The sequence below is a fragment of the Diadema antillarum genome, unplaced genomic scaffold (assembly GCF_040938485.1).
Source record: "Diadema antillarum isolate AM-2024a unplaced genomic scaffold, OU_Dant_1.0 scf00000205, whole genome shotgun sequence".
NCBI lineage: Eukaryota > Metazoa > Echinodermata > Echinoidea > Diadematoida > Diadematidae > Diadema > Diadema antillarum.
In genome coordinates, this window is record NW_027271094.1 from 325,594 (window position 1) to 345,979 (window position 20,386).

At 38.2% G+C, this 20,386-nt stretch overlaps 1 protein-coding gene across 1 annotated transcript; it reads left to right on the plus strand.

Annotated features, from left to right (window-relative positions):
* Positions 1 to 590: 590 nt before the first annotated feature.
* LOC139723988 (YY1-associated factor 2-like) lies at positions 591 to 18,325 on the plus strand. The gene is made up of 4 exons (XM_071635185.1): positions 591 to 688; positions 4,443 to 4,568; positions 9,921 to 10,037; positions 17,157 to 18,325. The coding sequence occupies exons 1-4, from the start codon at positions 663 to 665 to the stop codon at positions 17,329 to 17,331; spliced, it is 444 nt and encodes a 147-aa protein (XP_071491286.1). The 5' UTR covers positions 591 to 662; the 3' UTR covers positions 17,332 to 18,325.
* Positions 18,326 to 20,386: the final 2,061 nt, after the last annotated feature.

Below are 20,386 nucleotides of genomic sequence, written 5' to 3' on the forward strand. Positions count from 1 at the left end.
AAAGAATGGTGAGGCATGCTGGACCCATTGAGTTTGATGATTAGACAGGAACATTGTTTTTCATTATACTACCTCCCGAAAAAAGAACAAATGTCAGAGCAATGAACCTACTATGAAGTCTCTAAGCTACACGTATGCATGCACTTCCCCGGAAAAAACAATTTAAACATACATGTGATTACTGTAATCTAGATCTTCTTTATACTAGTTATCAATATGTTATCAAAAGTTATCAATCAAATTATGTAAGAAAAAAGATCTGTCATTAATAATAAATATCGCAGTTTTCTTTGTGATATCTGAGGGGAGAAGTAATACATCAGAGTAGCCGCGCCCGACCAGACGCTGACAGCGACTGGGCTGTGTATAGTTGACATCAGAGGTGATAATACCACAGCTTTCGTTTTGATGGTAATAATTACTAGTAATCGTCGAGTTTTTCCGGAAAACGTATCATCACCTGATCGATTTCATTCACGGATGTAGTCACGTGATTAGCTGATATGTACGCGACGCGGTAGACTTGTCAACCCAGAACTTTCAGGTGGCATGCAAGATAGAATCTGCTTTATTGAGAGTCGTGTCCATCTAAACGACTAGCGACAACTTAGCAGTAAATAATCTAATGAAAAAGGAAGAAAAGTGTGTGTTCTGGCCGGGAAATGGAGGGAAAACGCTCTTCTAGCGGGTAATGTATAATAGGCATACGGTATAAAAATCTAGGAAAAGTGTTCATAATCATGATATGTCAAAGCTTTTAATGATATGTGGGCTATATCCAGTCTTTACACGAAATCAGAGCAGCACTATACAGCAACCAGTGGTTGTGTAGTCCCAGCCGGCCACAGATTTGTGTGCTGACTCGCCGTGGTTTTGTGCATTGCCATTGTACGTACGGTGCGTCTTCTGTGTGCTGCTGTGCTGTGTGAGACTGTAACGTGAGATCTGTGCATTTGATCGCCGTTGCCTGTGCTATGTGCCTGCTGCGCGATTGCGCGTCTAAATAGCCATGCCCATGGCAAAACCCTTAAATTCAGTGAAAGTCTAAAGTCTTTAACCACTGCTAATCTTTAACTCTATCTCTAGAGTCTAGTTCTAGACATCTAGTAGAGTGCAGTGAAACCTATGAATCTAGATGACGCATCGCCACCATCATGACCATGAAGTTCAACTTCAAGTTGGTACAGTCCAGGACTCTAGTTTTCGGCCACCCTCAGCCCTCTAGCAGAATCCGGACACTTATCACAAGCCAGCAAATTCTCCCTGTAGTTTAGTAGTATTGTCACAACACACGTAGGCCGTATATTATATCAGTTTACGTACCATACTGGCACTGTCGTTCACAATAGGGAAGTCCCTCAGTAACATCTCCAAGACCAGAAAATTTGTCCCCTTTCAGCAGCCTTGTACATGCATTGTCATTGACCTTGCATAGCAGTGTTAGCACGCTTCCTGATTTCGAGGCCTGGTGTATTATAAAGGTGATGTCACTTCACAGTGATGATATTTTGAGATTTTATGAAATTCTATAATGTATTTCACAAAGTAAACAGTGAGATAAAAGTAGTTTGATATATTTAACATACATTGTTATACAGATACGATTTTTGATGAATTATTTGAGTTTAACAAATATTGCAAAAATGTTGTAAGGGTATGGCTAGTAACTGATTTGTTGGAATCAGTGGGAATGCTGGGGGTGATTGTTCCAATCCTTGTGGGATTCATTTAAGAGTACATTATATATCTATTGTGTGAAAATTATTTGCTTCAGAATGGTCTCATATTCAAGTAATGTGCAGTTTAATGCCCTGTCACTGTACAGGCATGCTAACCTGGAAACATTGAATTGTACATTACTTGGATATAGGGACCATTCTGAAGCAAACAATTTTCACACAACAATAGATGTGACTGTGCATCACAAAACGAACAAAAAGTCGCACATACTGAATACTGATTTTGCGTGAGGACTGAAAATAAGTGAAATGGGTCAACCTAGCTGATCTTGACTTTTTCATATTTTCTGAAAGAGCTAGTCTTCTTTTACATTATGCCAAAATTTGGGATCATAAAACAGGCGGGAAAGTGTGAGTTTTTTTTTTTTTGCAGTTTATCTCGAACATATTTGGTAGAATAGTGTGACTAGGTGTGTCTTTAGAGTCCTTTTTTCATTTCTGAAAAACCTTGCACACACTCTTCACTTTCAACTCTAATAACTTTTGAAAGGATGATGCTACTGCTTTGAAAGTTGGCATTGATTATGGACAGAATGTGTTAATAAGACATGCTTAATTTCATTTCAATCTGATAATCCCTTCATTGTTGTTACTCTGGCGGTTTACTTCCTGTTTTTTGTCCCATTCATCGCACAGCCAGCATGGTTTGGTAAAGATTAAGCACTTGAATAGACACTGTACATGTACTTCAGAGCCTCTTTTCTCAGTTCACACTTTTCATGAGTTTGTGTTTTCTTTCCAATATTTAGATCTGTTAGGAGAGTCCATTTGATATGAGTTATACATCATTTTAAAGCTTAAAGTCTGCTCTTTCAGATTATGGTCTTAACTAAAAATTCATGTCTGACGACTTTTTGTTTGTTTTGTGGTGCAGGGTCACATATAATGTACTCTTAAATGAATCCCACAAGGATTGGAGCAATCATCCCTCAGCATTCTCACTGATCAGTCACTAGCCATCCCCTGTGATTTTACTCAAGATGCTTGGTCAGCTGTTATTTATATCAAATGATGTCAGACTTGTAAGTTGTGCCACATGTATCAATTCCATAATTGTGTGATGTTGGCTATGATTTACATGTATTTCATTTTCCTGGAAAAATAGAATGACGTGTGATAGAGCTGTTACTGAGGCTGTGAATGTGAGAGCTGTTAAACTGCTGTTCCTTACCCTTTACAGGAACCTGGTATTCCAGGTTCCCAAAACTACATGTACGGTTGACACCTTTTCCAACGTACAATGTACAAGTAGTAGCGGGCTTGTTTTGTTATAGTCATAGTAGATACATGTTTTACATAGCAATAAAAGATGAGCTCACTAGATTTTGCCTTTCGCTGACCCCATTCAGGTGCCCAAATAGTATAGAGCTTTTGAGCCCAACACACACTCTATTCATATCTGATATCCAATTGATATATTGAATCGAAACATTTGCAACCACGGTAGCCACAAATGATCAGCACACCACCCTCTTAGCTTTCTTACTCCATTATTGGCTGAAGATGTATAATAATCATTGAAGCTGTCCGTTAACCTGTTGAGGACGGACTGATTTTGCTACATGTATACTCGGGACTCGTCCCCAACGGGTTAACAAGAATCCTATTGCATCACAACTGTTGCATCATTTTGCTTGAATGGGTGTAACTTTGCTTAATAGTCAGGATTTTAGGGATTTAAAGATACTTACAAAATGCAGATTGTAAGTTACAATTGAGAACATTAGTGTACATACTATGTACATACAATTGTAAGGGGGGAAAAACAACAAATTATACAATTTTCAATATGTGAAATGTAATATTTGTCTGCCTGTACCCGAGGCAGTTGGAACTTTGGGACAAACTTGCGTTTGATTATAAGGTTGTACACCCTCAGAATGATTTATTAAGTCAAGTTAGCAATGTTATTATTGCCACTTGCATCGTGATACTGGTATTCACACAACAAGCTTTACCATTACAAGGGGGGGGGGGGGGGAACCTGCTCAGAATGTCATACACTAGGGCAGATTATGCTTAATTGTGTTGAAATGCAAAAATCACATGTAGATACACATACATGTAATTTGAGTCAAAGTTTGAAAAGTAATGTTACATGTAGAATCTTTTGCTATAAGAGCACTGATGTGCTTTGTTTTATCAATCGACACACGAGCTGGGTTGCTGCTTTACCGATGGCTCGGAAGTCTAGAAAGTAAATTGCCAATGTATAGAGATTACCTCATTCCACTCATCCACATTGTGTCACTATGGCCATCCTATGGGACATGAGTGGGTGTGCTAAGTTACAATAAGATCAAGTTTGGAGGGATCAACTAGATATTGATGAAAAATTTGGCAAAATGTGGCAAGTGCTTCTGAGGTATGTAAAGGGTAATTGCTTTCATCCTTACAAATGCATGTACAATGTACATTGTACATACCCCTCAGGGGTAAACAAGGGGGAAATGTTGCATTGTCACTGGAGTAAAAGAATAAATTGTGTGTGTAATTTACCGGTAGGTGAAAGGTTAATGCTATGTTAGTAGAAATGTGGTAGAATTGTGAAAGAAATGTGGGCTAACAGTGACACATAGATTTCAGTGCTTATTGCTGGTGGCAGAACAGTTTAAGTACCACAGGAACTTTGAAGCAAAATTTATAGTTATAAGTTATAATCTATCTTCTCTTTGCTTCCTACTCTAATGCTGATTAATACAGGAGACAAAAACGAAGCTCTCGCTCCCCGGAGGCCAACTACTGGGACTGCAGCGTGTGCACGTTTCGCAATACTGCAGAGGCCTTCAAGTGTGAAGTGTGTGATGTGAGGAAGGGAACGTCTACAAGGTCAGTCCATGACAGACCATCGAGGACAACGTGGCCTTGATGTGAAAAATCAATCCAGTTTAGGAGCTCCCAATTCATTGGTCTTTATCTTTGTTTCATCAATGTTTATTCAATTTGTCTTCACTGTACATTCATAGAAGTTGACTAATTATAAGATTTTAAAAAAGAAATGCATAGGAAATACAGATGCACTGTACATGTATCATGCACAAAAACAGATAATGACTTCTGAATATAAGATATGTACCCAGGGGGTGTTTCATAAAGCTATGAACGACTTACGAGCGACTGATGATCAGTTCTTTTGCTGAATTATGGAAATTCTGATAAGTATAGCACATCAGAAATTATCACCAGTCGCTTGTAAGTTGTTCGTAACTTTGTGAACAGCTTTATGAAACAGTGCCCTGGTAGTAACACTTGAATCTGAAACTTGTGAAAATGGAGGATGGGCCGATATGGAATTCCTAGTCACAGTTAAGGAGCATATTTCTATAGATCAATGATGGAGTTTGATTACCAGATCCTAAAGTGAGCATAGGCAATAAATACCATAATTGAAGAATAAATATGCAATAGTCTTTGCAGACAAATACTGAGCTTAATCAGGCATTCCATAAATTTGGCAATTTTGAATAAAGATTTGAGTACTGTGATATTCGTCCTATATTTCTCAGGATGTTTTAATGCATAAAAGGATTTGAAAATTCATAAATTCATATATTGTAATCATGGAAATCTGGCCATGCATTCTTTGATTTATTAATTTCATGTGATGAAAGAAATTCACCTTTAGTATTCACAAATGCACCAGTCAACATGCTATAAAGTGTTTTGTGTACTGCTTGCATGTTCAATAATTTCATGTTAATGCAAGAGTAACTTTCACTACAAAGGATGTATATTTTGTCTAATGTGGACAAACCACAGCTGACATAACACATTTCTACTCCTATCCACCAGCCCTGTTTGAGAAGATTCTCTGACAAGGAGCATTATTTCCAACATCAATATTAACATGTGCAAAAACACTTGAATAAAAGCTGCACTTACAAACAATAGTGCACTCACTCCACATCCAGGGCAGCATTCTAATATGCAGCTGGATTACCTTTTCAAATCCAACCACATTAGGTGTTTTCACATCAGCCCGATGTTTCGAAATAGCGCGCTATTTTCTGACTTGGGAAATTAACCCGATCACGAAATAGCGCGCTATTTGATAATGTGAACACAAATTAGCGCGCTAATTGTACCGCTCTGGTCGAGAAAATTTCTTGAGTCTAACTCTGGAAATTTCTGAAATAGCGGGATAGTAGCGCGCTATTTGATAATGTGAAAACGACTCGAGAAATTAGCGCGATGCATCCCATCATGCCTAGCATGTGTGACCCGATCAATTGAGGCAAACTGCACACAAATTATGTGGAATTTTTGAAATTGCACACATAACTGATGCTGTTTGCACATGCTCAGCTGTCGAATTAGCTCGAAAAAATTTTGGGCTAATTCTCTTCGGGCTGATGTGAATAAGAAATGAAATAGCGCGCTAATTTGCAATCGCGAAAAATGTCTCGAGCTTGGATTTTTATAGGGCTGATGTGAAAACGCCTATTGATGTTCAGCTTCATGCCATGTACCTACTTATTCCCCATGGTATAGACCAATTTGGTTTGGGTACTGTTTTTTATGGTAATTTTTAACTGGGGGCTTCAACAAGTATGCCTAGCAAAAGATGATTTATGCATTGACATAGCAGCACACCTGACTCGTTGCATACGGACAACCCATTAGGCGTTTTCACATCAGCCCGATGTTTTGAAACAGTGCGCTATTTTCTGACTTGGGAAATTTTCCTGATAGCGAAATAGCGCGCTATTTGATAATGTGAACACAAATTAACGCGCTAATTGTATCGCTCTGATTGAGAGCATTTCTCGAGTCCAACTTGGGAAATTTCTTAAATAGCAGGATAGTAGCACGCTATTTGATAATGTGAAAATGACTCGAGAAATTAGGGCGATGCATCCCATTATGCCTAGCGTGTGTGACCCGATCGATCGAGGCAAACTGCACACAAATTACGAGGAATTTTTGAGAGGACACACACATTACTATGCTGTTTGCACATACTCAGCTGTCAAATTGGCTCGACAAAAATTTGGGCTGATTCTCTTCGGGCTGATGTGAATAAGAAATAAAATAGCGCGCTAACTCGCAATCGCGAAAAATTTCTCTAGCTTGGATTTTTATCGTGCTGATGTGAAAACGCCTATTGAAAGTGCTTTTGGACTTCTTTGGAAGTCCCCCAGTCATGGCTGCTGTAAGTTTCAGTGCTCTGTAGTCGGGTTCATTTGTAACAAAGAGCATGGAGGATGAAGTGTTTGGCTCAAGGACCTATAAGTGTGTGTTGTGGTATAGCTTCATCTCTAGTCCTTTTTGTTTTCAAAAGTAGTACACGATCTACCAGATGATCGTGCACAGTATAAAAGTAAATGTACATGTTTTGCTAATGTTATAATTAAAGAACAACAGAGGTTAACTTCAGTTAAACATCTGCATCTGATTGTTGTATATTTATTACTCAGTTTGAAGACTTCCTCCATACATAATTGATTGCCCTTTAATAGAAAGTCCTGAAACAAGTTCTGGTTTATGCTTGCTGACAAGACAGTTGGTATGCTGCCCTCTATGATAAAATTTTGATTGAAGCCTGAACACAATGGCCCACTCCAAGCTGGCACTACACATTAGCTGTATTTGTACCAGTATACAATGATAATTCCAACACACACACACACACACGCACACACATGTCCGCACACACACTTTACAGTTTGCATTTTATGTGCAGACTCCCTCTGTGCCGCATTGAGAGGAAGTGTGACTTCCTGGCCTGCACTGACAGGCAGACTCCGTCTTCCTGGGTCGGATCAGGGCTTCCCCGACCAGGGGAACAAGTTGATTTCCTCAGATTTTGGGTTGAAATCAAGACCGGACAACAACAGGGTAGTGTGTATGATCCCAAAGAATGGGAGAGAATGAGAAGCCAGCACTGTAAGATGAGAAACTAAGGTCATGGCAGATACTCTGGCAGGAAACACAGACCAGTAGCTAATAATCAGGGTAAACTCATTTGACTTTTAGAGACATAACGATCCACTGGAGATGTTTTTCCTCTCCCTTCAAAGATCTGTCAAAGTGCAATTGACTAGACAGCTTTTGTCTCTTCCGCGATTGAATGCGTGACCTCATTATTGCAAAGCACATGTGAATGTCAATGTTTGAAAACAGAGCTCAGTGTGGCTTTTAATGATGATACATCATAAAGGAGGTAGTACGGTATAATTTGACTCTTATAGAAAATCACAGTGTGATTTGTTACATTGTATATAGTTTTCATTTTTGACGAATGGGATTGGTCTGTCCATACATTGCTGGTTGCATTTAATTCAGCACTCAAAGTTAAAATGAATTAAAAGAAAAGTAAACAAGTATTTTCTCTGTTGTCTAAACCAGAGAATATTTTTAGCTTGTTATGACTCTGGTGTCAAAATGTTGTCTTCAGAAGGGAGCGCATAAATGAGGATCTGCTGAAGAAAGCTTATCCTTGGTAAAGGCTGCATCACAAACATCCTTTTTCAAACATATTCCAGGGGCTGACTTCATACCTCACCTCGTATCATTGTTAGCAACTTTAAAGGAAATAATCTGTTTCATCATTCTGATAACCCCAATTACGGTTCTACAGCTGTAGGTCAATTACCCCGGACCCTTCCCCTGGCCCTAGTCCTAGTCCTAATCCTAATCCTAATCCTAATCCTGAACTTAATCCTAACCCTAACCCAAACTCCTAACCCTAAACCTAACCCTAACCCTAATCTTTACTTTAACCTTACCACTAACCAGTATTACAGGGGGTGGGGGGGGGGGGGGCGGGGGGGTGCCCTCTGGGGGTAATTGCCCGGATATGCCCCAATTACACATAGAAGAGTGTCACCACTGCAATGAGAAGTACAAATTTATGGTTGCAAATAAAAATCAATTGAATTAAAAAAAGAAAAATGGATTGTATATTCCACTTTAAAGGGACTGTTCAGTACTGGTTGAGGTGAGGATTCAGATTACACATAACATTTTGGGGGAAGATAATGGGAAACCTCTTATGAAATATGAAAGAGCATGTAATTTTTAAGAAGGATTCAACATTTATTTGATGAAAATTGGTCTTGAAATGGCTGAGATATCCAAAAAAGCGATCCTAATAAAATTGACAGGCCATGACTTTTATTAGGATCTCTTTGTTTTACCTTGTTTTTAGATATCTCAGTCATTTCAAAACCGATTTTCATCAAATAAACTTTTGATTCCCCTTAGAATTGTATGCTCATTAACATTTCATAGAGTGGTTTCTTAATATCTCGCAAAACATTACAAGCTGAATCCTCACCTCAACCAGTACTGTACAGTCCCTTTAAGTCTACAGACCTTTCTTTCTTCAAGCCGAGCTTTACTTCTCTATAGAAACATAAACAGTAATGCATTATGTATGCACAGCTTAGGAGAGGAGCTCTGATTATCTCAAAGTCTGTTAACCCGTTGAGGACGGACTGATTTTGCTACAACACGCATTTCCCATACACACTTGCCCGAGTATACTTGGGACTCGTCCTCAACGAGTTAAAGGGGATAGAATGACTATTGTATATTGGAATATGCATCTTTGATAAAAGCATTTTTCTTTTGTTTACATGCAATAAAATGATAACTTAAATTGTGGGTTTGAGTCAGCGTGTTTGTGTGAATTTGCCGAGTGACCATCTGTGCATATGGTTGCATCATTATACATAGCTCATGCTTGTGGGATTTTTTTTTTCGAAGTTAGGCTGTAAGGTGAATTCCCCTGCCTTAGAGAATAATATGGTGTCATTCAAGGTAACCTACATTGTCATTGAAATAAAGACAGTATAAATAATACATTTTAGTAGCAATTGATTTTCTTATCATAGTTGTTATATAATGCCTCTGGGATATTGCAAAGATTTTCTCATGAAAACATAACAAAACATTTGAACAAATATGATGCAATTAAGAAAGGGAAAAAAAAAAGTGATGTAATGTGGGCATACTGCTTCACCGACACACTGTATGAGTGTTAGGTAGTGTACAGTGGTGTAGAATTTATAGGATTCTGTGTGGTCATGCATGAGCCTTGTGATGAAAATTATGAAATTATGCAGCATACCCTTTTTTGGGCTTCAATGTACTTGTAGGCCCCTTTATTGCTTGCATGGATTATCAAAATTTTGAGTGGAATGATATGATTATCTGCCCTTCACCACTCTATGACAGGAAGCCGAGGCTGAATGCACAGCTTGTAGCCCAGCAGCGAGCCCAGCAGTTTCTGTCTCCGGGGATGCACCAGCCGAAGCCGCTCAGAAACACCAACAAATCACAGAGGAAAAACAGGTGAGCAGTTTCCAAGGAGCGTGCACCTCTACTCTAGACAATGTGCTGGGGTGCTGCTTAACCCTCACAGTGCTTTGTGCACAAAATGGGGAATCTGCTAGCATTCATACACGTGCTGAAACCAGGGAAGTGTTAGAGGAAGCTCAGAAGAAACAAGAATCTCTCCTTTGTACCATGCTCTGTGTCGCCGAGAAGTAATGTGCTCTGTCACAGGTGTTAATGAATTGCTTTGACAAAAGACAGCACTTCTGCAACATTCCTTAAAGGGACGGTAAACCCAAAGAGCAATGTGGATTGAATGAAAGCAGCAACATTAGTAGAACACATCAGTGAAAGTTTGAAGAAAATCGGACAATCGATGCAAAAGTTATGAATTTTTAAAGTTTTGGTGTTGGAACTGCTGGATGAGGAGACTACAAGAGGTTATGACGTATGAGAGGACAACAATATAAAGGCTATATAAAGACATTTTCCCAAAAATTCATTTTTCATGAAAACCACAAATTCCATCAACTTGATGCTGACATATGTTAAGGGTAGCAATTATTCCCCCTGCTTTCTGAAAGCGGTTAGGCAAGTGCCTTTTCATGATGCTAGAAAAGTGAATTTTTGTTGATTTTCCTTTATATTTTCTTTATATTACTGTCCACTCATACGTCATAACCTCTAGTAGTCTCCTCATCCAGCGGTTCAAACACCAAAACTTAAAAAATTCATAACTTTTGCATCAATTGTCCGATTTTCCTCAAACTTTCACTGATGTGCTTTGCTAATGTTGTTGCTTTCACTCAATCCACATTGCTCTTTGGGTTTACCTTCCCTTTAAATACAGCATACCTAGCCAGCAGCAACATGCCGTCCCCTTCAATATTTTCAGCAGCAATTCTGTATTGTGCAAAGAATGTAGGACATGCAGAGAAAATTAATAAAAATTGTACTTCTGTAACTGTGAAATGCTACTAGACACACACACACACACACACACACACACACACACACACACACACACACACACACAAATGCTTCAGCCAATTACTTATTTCAAAAGATTTAACATTCAAGTGCTAAACCTGGTGACAACATTTATGCACAAATGCAAACAAGGTGGGTATAATATAAGTTAACTTATCTTTTTATGAGAATACGATACTCCTTTTTCAGTCTTGAGATATAAGTAACAAGAAGAATTGAAGAAAAACTTAAAGTATTTGTTTCGTACAAGATTACCACCAAATTCCTTACAGAATTTTAACATTTCCTGTGAAATGCAGCTTTAAATTGGTAAAAATCAAAAACCACTTCTTTGGTCTCCATGTCCAAACTGCATGGAAGGGCAGCTTGGTGCATGGAACATTAAAGGGTGTGTGCAGTTCTGGTCGAGGTGAGGATTTAGCTTTTAACGTTTTGCGAGATATTCAGAAACCACTCTATGAGATGTCAAAGAGCATGCAATTCTGAGGGGTATCAAAAGTTTATTCAATGAAAATCAGTTTCGAAATGGCTGAGATATCCAAAAACAAGGTGAAACAAAGAGATCCTGATACAAAGCGTAGCCTGTCGCCTTTTATTATTATCAATTTTTTTGATATCTGAGCCATTTGAAAACCAATTTTCATCAATTAAACGTTGAATCCTTCTTAACATTACATACCCTTTCATATTTCATAAGAGGTTTCTCATTATCTCACTTACGAATGTTCAAAACATGAATCCCCACCTCAACCAGTACTGTACAGTCCCTTTAAAGCCAGTGAAATACAAAGAATTTAATTGCCATGCTATAGAACCTACATTTGTATGCATAGATTTGCACAAATTGTGAAGAGAATCCACTTCTTCTCTAACACCTCCCTGCTGAAACTAACTGGACACTTGAACTGTCTGTGAAAAGAGATTATTATTATTATTATTATTATTATTATTATTATTATTATTATTATTATTATTATTATTATTATTATTATTATTATTATCATCATTATTATCATCATTATTATTATTATCATCATTATATTATTATTATTATTATTATTATTATTATTATTATTATTATTATTATTATCATTATTATTATTTAGCCATACATTGACAATTACATAATCTTCTTACACGTACTTGTGACATTTCCCCATTTGGTATGTACCAATGGAATGTATGTAACACCATCTCACTGATGAAAATATGTAGATTTGTCTTTTACACCTGCATCTCAGCCACCAAGTTTATTTGAGAGGGTAGGGGGTTTGGGATAGGGGGAAATTGACCAAATGGCAAGGCACTACGTATCATGGCAACCTACTGGCAAGTTTCTGACTGTAAAAGATAGCCAGTCCTTTGTTTGTTTTTATATTTTTGTTCTTTTGCCTTTAATACCCATTTGCCTTGTACATGTACAATAGAATCAGGTTCTTGACAAACAAAGGCCTTCGGTTATTTTGTTACTTTCTTTGTTTTATGCATGCTGCTGTTGAAATTTTAAAGGCGTGGTACAGTTTCAGTTGAGGTGGGGCTTCTGGTTTCCAACATTTTTTGAGGATGACTTTTTGTGATAATGAGAAACCTCTTCTGAAATATGAAAGACCATACAATTCTAAGAGGAACTGAAAGTTTATTTGATGAAAATTGGCTTTGAAATTGTGAGATATCCAAAACAAAGCGATCTTGATAAAAGGTGAGACCCACCTTTTGTTAGGATCACTTCGTTTTACTATGTTTTTGGATATCTCAACCATTACAAAACCAATTTTTATCAAATGAACTTTGAATTCCTCGTAGAATTGTATGCTCTTTAATATATCTTAAAGTGGTTTCTATGTATCTTGAAAAAAAAATTAAAAGCTTAATCCCCATCTCAACCAAAGCTATACCATCCCTTTAAAGTTGCATGCCCTGTACTCTGCGTAGACTGAATTGAGATTTAGTTTTTCCAAGGTACCAAATGCCATGATATACCATATTGCCAAAAGTTGGTTAATATCAAGAAAGTCATATGGCAGGGAAAGTATGCTTATCTTCTGATTCCTATCACATTTTGTCTTGGTTCATCTCATGAAGAGCCAAATTAAGATATCAATCAAGAAAGATGCCTATCACACCCTTTATCCTGAGTATGTGCGAGACTATTCCCAAATGGGAGCAGAATGAACCCTCTGCCTCAGGTATGCAGACACATCAGGAAGCGCCTGAAATGAAGCGAAGCGAGATGTGTGTCTAGTAGATAAGCAAACGGGTGGGTTCCCAAAAGGAAAATAAAAAGCAGACTCAAATGTTAGAAATACCAAAATAGTTTGCTGTTATATGATTTTGCAAGTTTTGCAAATTGTAGTCGTGTGAATCGATGGTGACATGGTGACCTCCCAGAGACTAAAAATGGACTGATGCCTTGAAAGCTCTCACACTTCTCACGAAAATATCTTTTGTGATCGTGGGCATGCCTTTGGAGAAGACGAGTCCAAAGAATTTGTAGCATATTAACATTTTATGCAAAGATTTCACACTGATAGCCATGTTCTAGTTATTGTTTTATTCAATGTTATTGAAGATTACAAAGGAGAAAGTTCGTTCTGTGTTCTTCTTTTGAGAGGTATCTCAGTATGAAATCACCAGTTTATCTTTATGACACGATCATGACAGTTTAAGGAGAATATTGTGTACACCAGTTATTCTGCTTTTCAAGAGACACTTCTGGAATCCCAAGTACAGTTGAACCTCTCTTATCCGGCCTCCCTTTATCCGGATCTCTCTATTATACGGACGCAATCTCGCCGTGATTTTTTTAAAAATAATTACGGGAGGAAAGGGGGATTCCCAACTCCTTGAGATCTCCTACACAAACACAATGAATTACGTATACTTGATACATTTCTTAATTATTTCGGTAAATCATCCCAAGAATTTATAAAAAAAAATGATTTCATTCTTGCAAACACGAACCTCTATTTTGGGGTCTGTTACTGAGTGTAACAATGAAAAGGTTGCAGTATACACATTACTACATGTGGTACTACAACGGGCTACATCAGTACATGTGTATGTATATGTACATGTATAAAGCATTGAGTCTCCCGTATCCGGCCAAATCCCTTATCCAGATGAGCCCCGGTCCCGACTTGTCCGGATACGAGAGGTTCAACTGTATGTGATACAGAGGGTGTGATGATTGCATGGATCTTGGCCAAAACAAAACACACACCCAAGAAAGATGAAGAGAAGTCAAGTGTTGGTGGCTAGCCATTGAAGTCTCTTAGTGGTTGTATATCAACTATTCCATTTTGAGATGCCATCTGCAAATCAAACTTGCATCAATACTGGCTCCCATCCCAAGTTTTGGAATGCTACCCTAAACAGGAAACTCACTGTATTGGCAATAGACAATTTCTGTAATGTATTGCAATGTATGGATCCCCTCCCCCCCCCCCCCAGCCTACATGTAGTAATGAAGCATTTCATTCACCTGCTCCCTCCCATTAAAGGGATGGTATAGTATTGGTTGAGGGTGTTGTGATGGGGCTTGAGGTTTCCAAGGTTTTTTCATGATTATTTTTTGAGCTAATGAAAATTCCAAGAGGAATGCAAAGTTTATTTGATGAAAATCGGTTTTGAACTGGCTGAGGCACCCAAAACAAAGCGATCCTTATTGAAAGGTAGGACCCACCTTTTATTAGGATTGCTTTGTTAGGATTACTTTGTTTAGGATTGGGATTTAGGATTGGGATTTAGGATTGCTTTATTAAGATTACTTTGTTTTGGGATATATGTATCTCAATACCTCTCATCCATTTCCAAACCAATTTTCATGAAATATACTTTGAATTCCTGCTAGAATTGTATGCTTTTCAACATTTCATAAAGTGGTTTTTTAGTATTTTCCACAAAGTTAAAAACTGAATTCTCTCCTCAACCAATAATATACCATGGAGGTGTTACACAGATGGAGTGGCCACTCTTCGTAATTCATGCAAACACGTTTGGGTTCAAGGCATTACAATGGGATGTCTAACATTTCACTACGCTTTTAAGTCATGCGCGCCACCGCTCTAGTTGCAAGACGAAGTTCGGAGACGAAGAACGCATTTCACCTTTCGTTGAATTACAAGCTTTATTTCACCGTAAAATTTTTAATGAAATACTCGAATTGATTTAGAATAGTTTAGGAAAGAATTCAATATTATAAACATGTATTTCTAGTTTCTTCGTAGTGCGCAAATCAAAATGAAATGAAAATTAGGCTCTTTTAAGAACCTAATATTTTTCTGTAATGCGCACATTTCCGCATGTTAGTGTTCTATCTTTTAATCTGGGATATTTTGATCTTTCAAATAAAGTACTCCGCTAAAGTGTGTTCCAGCATGCTTTTAAACTATTTGCTGTTAAAATTGTCAGTTTTACACTGCATTTTGATTCGCTGCTCCAATTAAAGGTACACAAATTCATTGTTGCCATCACATTGAGAGAGAGAGAGAGAGCGAATTTTTGGGGCAAGTAATTCTAGATTTGAGAGCGCTAGTCCCGATTATTGATGCTCTCTTTTGTCAAAGCACCTGGTTCCCACCTGTAGTTGAACGCATAACTTTTCGGCGGTGCCGCGCATGACTTCAAAGGAGAGCGGGAGTTGTCTCTCCTTCTCTAGCACCTCCCTGAATATACCATCCTTCTAAGTTCCACAGGTTGGAATTCACACAGTTGTTGCTAGGTAGGGCAAGCCTCTGGCAAGCTTTGTGGTTGTTCAAGGGCAACATTTGTGAACAAAGCATGCATAAAATGTGACTACATTACAGAACTGGTCTCCTATATTAAGAGACAGTTATCAATGTATTTATTCAATTACTGTTGTTATGCTAGGGCTTTGTGAAATGATCTCCAGTTAGTTGTGAATGGGCTTGTCAATAACCCCAGAGTATCCCATTAAGCTTTTAAACGGAAGTGATACTCATGAACAGTCAACAGCTGTAGACAGACACCAGACAACAGATTAGCTCAATTCCAGTCCATAGAAGTCAAGGCAGAGCAAGCCACAAAGTAAAATGTGCAAATCATGCTGTGTAGCAGAGTTGAGTGACAAATGAAATATCTGGTGGATGCTGCTGTTCAAGTTTTGTCAAGTAGCTTTTACAATGTATGTTTCCCACGTTACGTATGTATAGGAAATCAGAGGAGACCTGTCTTTCTACAAGACAGAAAACTTTGCTACTTTGCCATTTTTAGCATCGATTGTAGCATCATAACAAAGGAGTGTTTACATTTTTCTCCTTTTGACCATTGTTTGGAGGGTTTTTTTAGTGAATCTAGGAGCTCCCTGTGACAGCTGAAATGTATATACACAGTGTACATACTGCATCTACTCCTATGTTTCAAATCAATACAAAGTACAGCTCACTTGTACAGGTCATGATCAATCTATGTACTAAAAGTACTAATACTATCTACCTTCTCTCTTTTTTTTTTTCTGGTTGAATTTGTACATTGTATACAACAATGTAGGTAGTGATCACATTGTTAAGTGTACCCTCTGCTTTCTGTGATACTGCATCAGAATTTTTGTATTAATATGATTAAATGTGATAATTAAGTATGATTGCTCTTCAATCACAATGCTCCCAACACATACCAAATGTATTGGAGGACTGAAATACAAAATTAAACTCTGTAGATTTCAAAGACTATAAATTAGTGTTTGATTTTTTTTTTTTAAATAGCAGTTATCATGCATGAGATATCTGATACTTCTGGCAATTCTACATTTTGTTTCTCAAGTCAAGCGTCACATTAGATGCTCCAATTTAAAGCCATCAAAGTCAGGCTAGATTGCCTCTCACTTCAAAAGCAATCACATGTATTAAGTCTACATTCTTTCAGAGTTTGGCAGCAAATTAGGTCATGTTCTTAATCTCAGCTCCATCGCATTTCCCTTGCATGAGGCGGTTGGGCCTGCCACGTTTCCTACTGTTATGCCCACTCCCTCACATCAGGTCGTTGCCGCCAAAAGATAACAAATAATTACTTGTCGCAGTGCAGTGCCATGATCCACTGGGATATGCATGAAATATTTTTTTATTATTTAACATAGAGGTGCTCTAAGGTAACCCTGAGCAAGTTTCTTTTTCTGCTTTCTCCATCTAGGCCAAGATTAAAAAATGTGGATCGAAGTTCAGCCATATCAACTCAAGTAGTCGTCAACAACGTGCCAGTGATTATAACGGAATTCCGCGAGAAGGCTCACACGAGGGTATCTCCTGACTCCGATGAGAACACGTCATCCACGGATCAAACAAACGGCAACGTAAATGGGCTGTGACTGTGCTGGGCTTTATGTCTCTTCAGTATGTTTTGTACACAACTTTTCTCGGTGTCGTTAGCATCTGCCAAACAGTCAGTTGCGCGCAGAGAAGCGAGACCATGCTGGGCCATGTGTTTCAGTGCACACTCATACCAATACACGTGCATGTCCACTTCACTGAACACTATATCTTTGTGTCAAAGTGTAATGTCTGTGTATCTGCTGTAATTGGATGACACTTCCTGTGTATTGACAATGTCTCAAACCGCTGCAGTGCTTATTGGCATTGCCTAAACTTCAGCTCAGATCACTGAACTCTACTATGGAATGGATGTAACACGCAGTGCATTGAAGCCAGCACTCACCATTTTGAGACTCCCAAGAAGCGAGCGTGGAGACCCTGCTCATGACTATTTATGTGGTAAAGAAGCACACTGCATGCGTCACTTTTGGGTTGGGAAGAATGCGTGGAAGGGTATGAAATGGGAGTCTTAAAATAGCTACTGGTGGCTACAACACTTGCCCACTGAGCTCAATAGCCTTTTCAGCATGAACTGCACCCAGTGTCCCTTCCATAGTAGAGTTTAATGGTTCAGACTGGCTCAATTAATGCTGTGTATATTGCGTAGTTGATGCTGTAGACGAGTCACTCCACAGAAGACATTGGCGACAAGCATAGTGATATGTAGGAGAGGGCAATAGATTTTTATAGGAGCCCTGCTGCTATTGCTTACCAGAGTCCCTGTGCAGCACATGAGTCATGAAACAGAAAACATTATCAGCCTTCCCACGCATTCAGGGGCTACCCCGTAAATCAGATGGTGCCTGCCTTGAGAAGTGATTATGAAGGACTTTTTGAGGGCAAACAGTTTACAAAACTTCATTCAGTATGACAAGGATTGTGAGAGAATGTTGGTCCTCCTGCAGAAAACTGAACAGGGCCTCCTTTATGATGCAAAAATGACAAAAGATTTGTAATTTACATTCTATTTGTAACTTCCATGGCCATGATCAGTCCTGTTATGAACATTACCATGCTAGTTGGCGTTTTTGTAGTTTAAAAAAAAAAAATTAAAAGAAATGTCATTTTTGTCTTCTATCAGTTAGCCATGGTAGTTGGCTCTGTAACTGTGAGAGATTTTTGGTCAGTCTTACTAGTACAAGTGCAAGAGTTGAGTGAGCATGAATTGCAAGATATGTCAAAGCAAAATGATGCCACGATATTAGTTCTCCAGAAAAGGTAGTGTTTGTCAGAAAAACAAACACAAAAACAGAAACAGAATTGGGGTGTGAAGACCAAGCCAGGCCATTTTGACTTGTTCACATTGATTGATTTTGTATATTCATCACCGGATCATATAACATATATATGTACACCGTATCTTGGTCATTTTCTCAGTGTGACTGCAGTTATTTGAATCTTGCCTATTTCCCCCTGATATCAGTTCACATGGCATTTCTGTCAGTCTCACCCTAGTAAAAGCAAAACTGTGATGCCAGTGACTGACTTTCTTATCCGTTTATCCACCCAAGTATGCAAGGACTCATTGTCGGGTACTGAAACAGGTTAAAGGTATTCACTCCTCCGACTCCTGGAGGATATTTTACAATTGCTACAGTACCATCATGGGAGCAACAGCATTTTCATGTGGCAGAGTTAATGTACCTTAAATTTCTTGTTTTTTTTTTAATGTATGTTCCCCGTATTTTGCAGTTCAAAGAGAAATCTAATTTCTTATGTTAATAAATGCCTGAAGATATGAGTTATCATTTTATGAGTTATCATTATCATGCCCTGAATACTGCAGTCAGCTCATTGCTGTTCAAACTCTGCAGTGCTTCTGAAGCGAGAGTTAGGTCCATCGATAATGATAAGAACACTGCATGCAGTAGTCATCACATTTTTTCATTCAAAGTATAGTGGTTAATTTGCTGGAGAAACTTTGTCATTGATAGGGGACACGAAGACATCATGAATAGCTGGCCAAAGAAAATCCAAGAATGTGAAAGACGTATGATAAATTCATGTTTTAGGTATTCCATGCTTAATGAAATGGACAAGTAAGCCTGTTAGAGTCTTGAAATTTCTTTTAAACAGTGACCGCTACACTCCAGGAGCTCTTGAGAAGAACAGATTAGTCATGTCTTGCCACACAGTGATGGTCAAGGTACATGTAGTATGTGTGTGTTAGCCATACATTCATCTGTCCCTTGTCCGAAATCATTTCACTATGGCCATAGTATCAGCAATGTTGGAATGTTCCGGAGGTGATCTTTTAGAACTTGCTAACGGATGCTTATAATTGTGCCAGAATTGATGGAGATGATTTAGAAATTGGGTCATTAGTTATTTGGTGAAAAATTCCTGTTTTCCCACTTTTTGTAGTAATTCAACTGACATACTTAAACCATTCTGCACAAGATTTTTCCTGATATCCCTGAAGACTTTGCACAAGACCTGCAAGATTGTATTAATTAATGGGTTTACCGTGCTCAGTTGAACTATACACAGCTTAAACTCTGTAAGAACATATAGCCGGACCATTCTGTAGTAGAGGTCAGGGAATAAAGTTCATACATTAAGATTGCAATGCCTCTCAAACAAGATGCATAATTCAGTTATATTTTAATACGAGGATAAGATATGTTGAGTATTATGTAACCAGCAATTTACATGCAAGGAAATATCATGAAATTTGCTTTGCCTTCTCAAAGGTCACAGGTCAAAGGTGTATATAAAGCATGACTGACATTGTAGTCACTACAGTATTTACTGACTACCAGGTTAAAATTGAACTCAGTGACAGATAGACTTGACAGTTGACGTTATGTTAATTGAAACAAAGCAACAGGTAGACACTTCATTGTCAAAAGTTATTTTGTTTTCTGGGTTTTCACATGTAATGTTGAAATTCCCTTTCTACCATGTACGATAAATCAATTATGAAGTGACGAGATAGTAATGGTCCAGAGATGTGTAATATATGGTTGTAATTTAAGCCCGTCCATGAATAATTTGTGATTGTAACAAGTAGCGTGTATTGAACAAATTAATTGACTTGCAAAGTGTTTT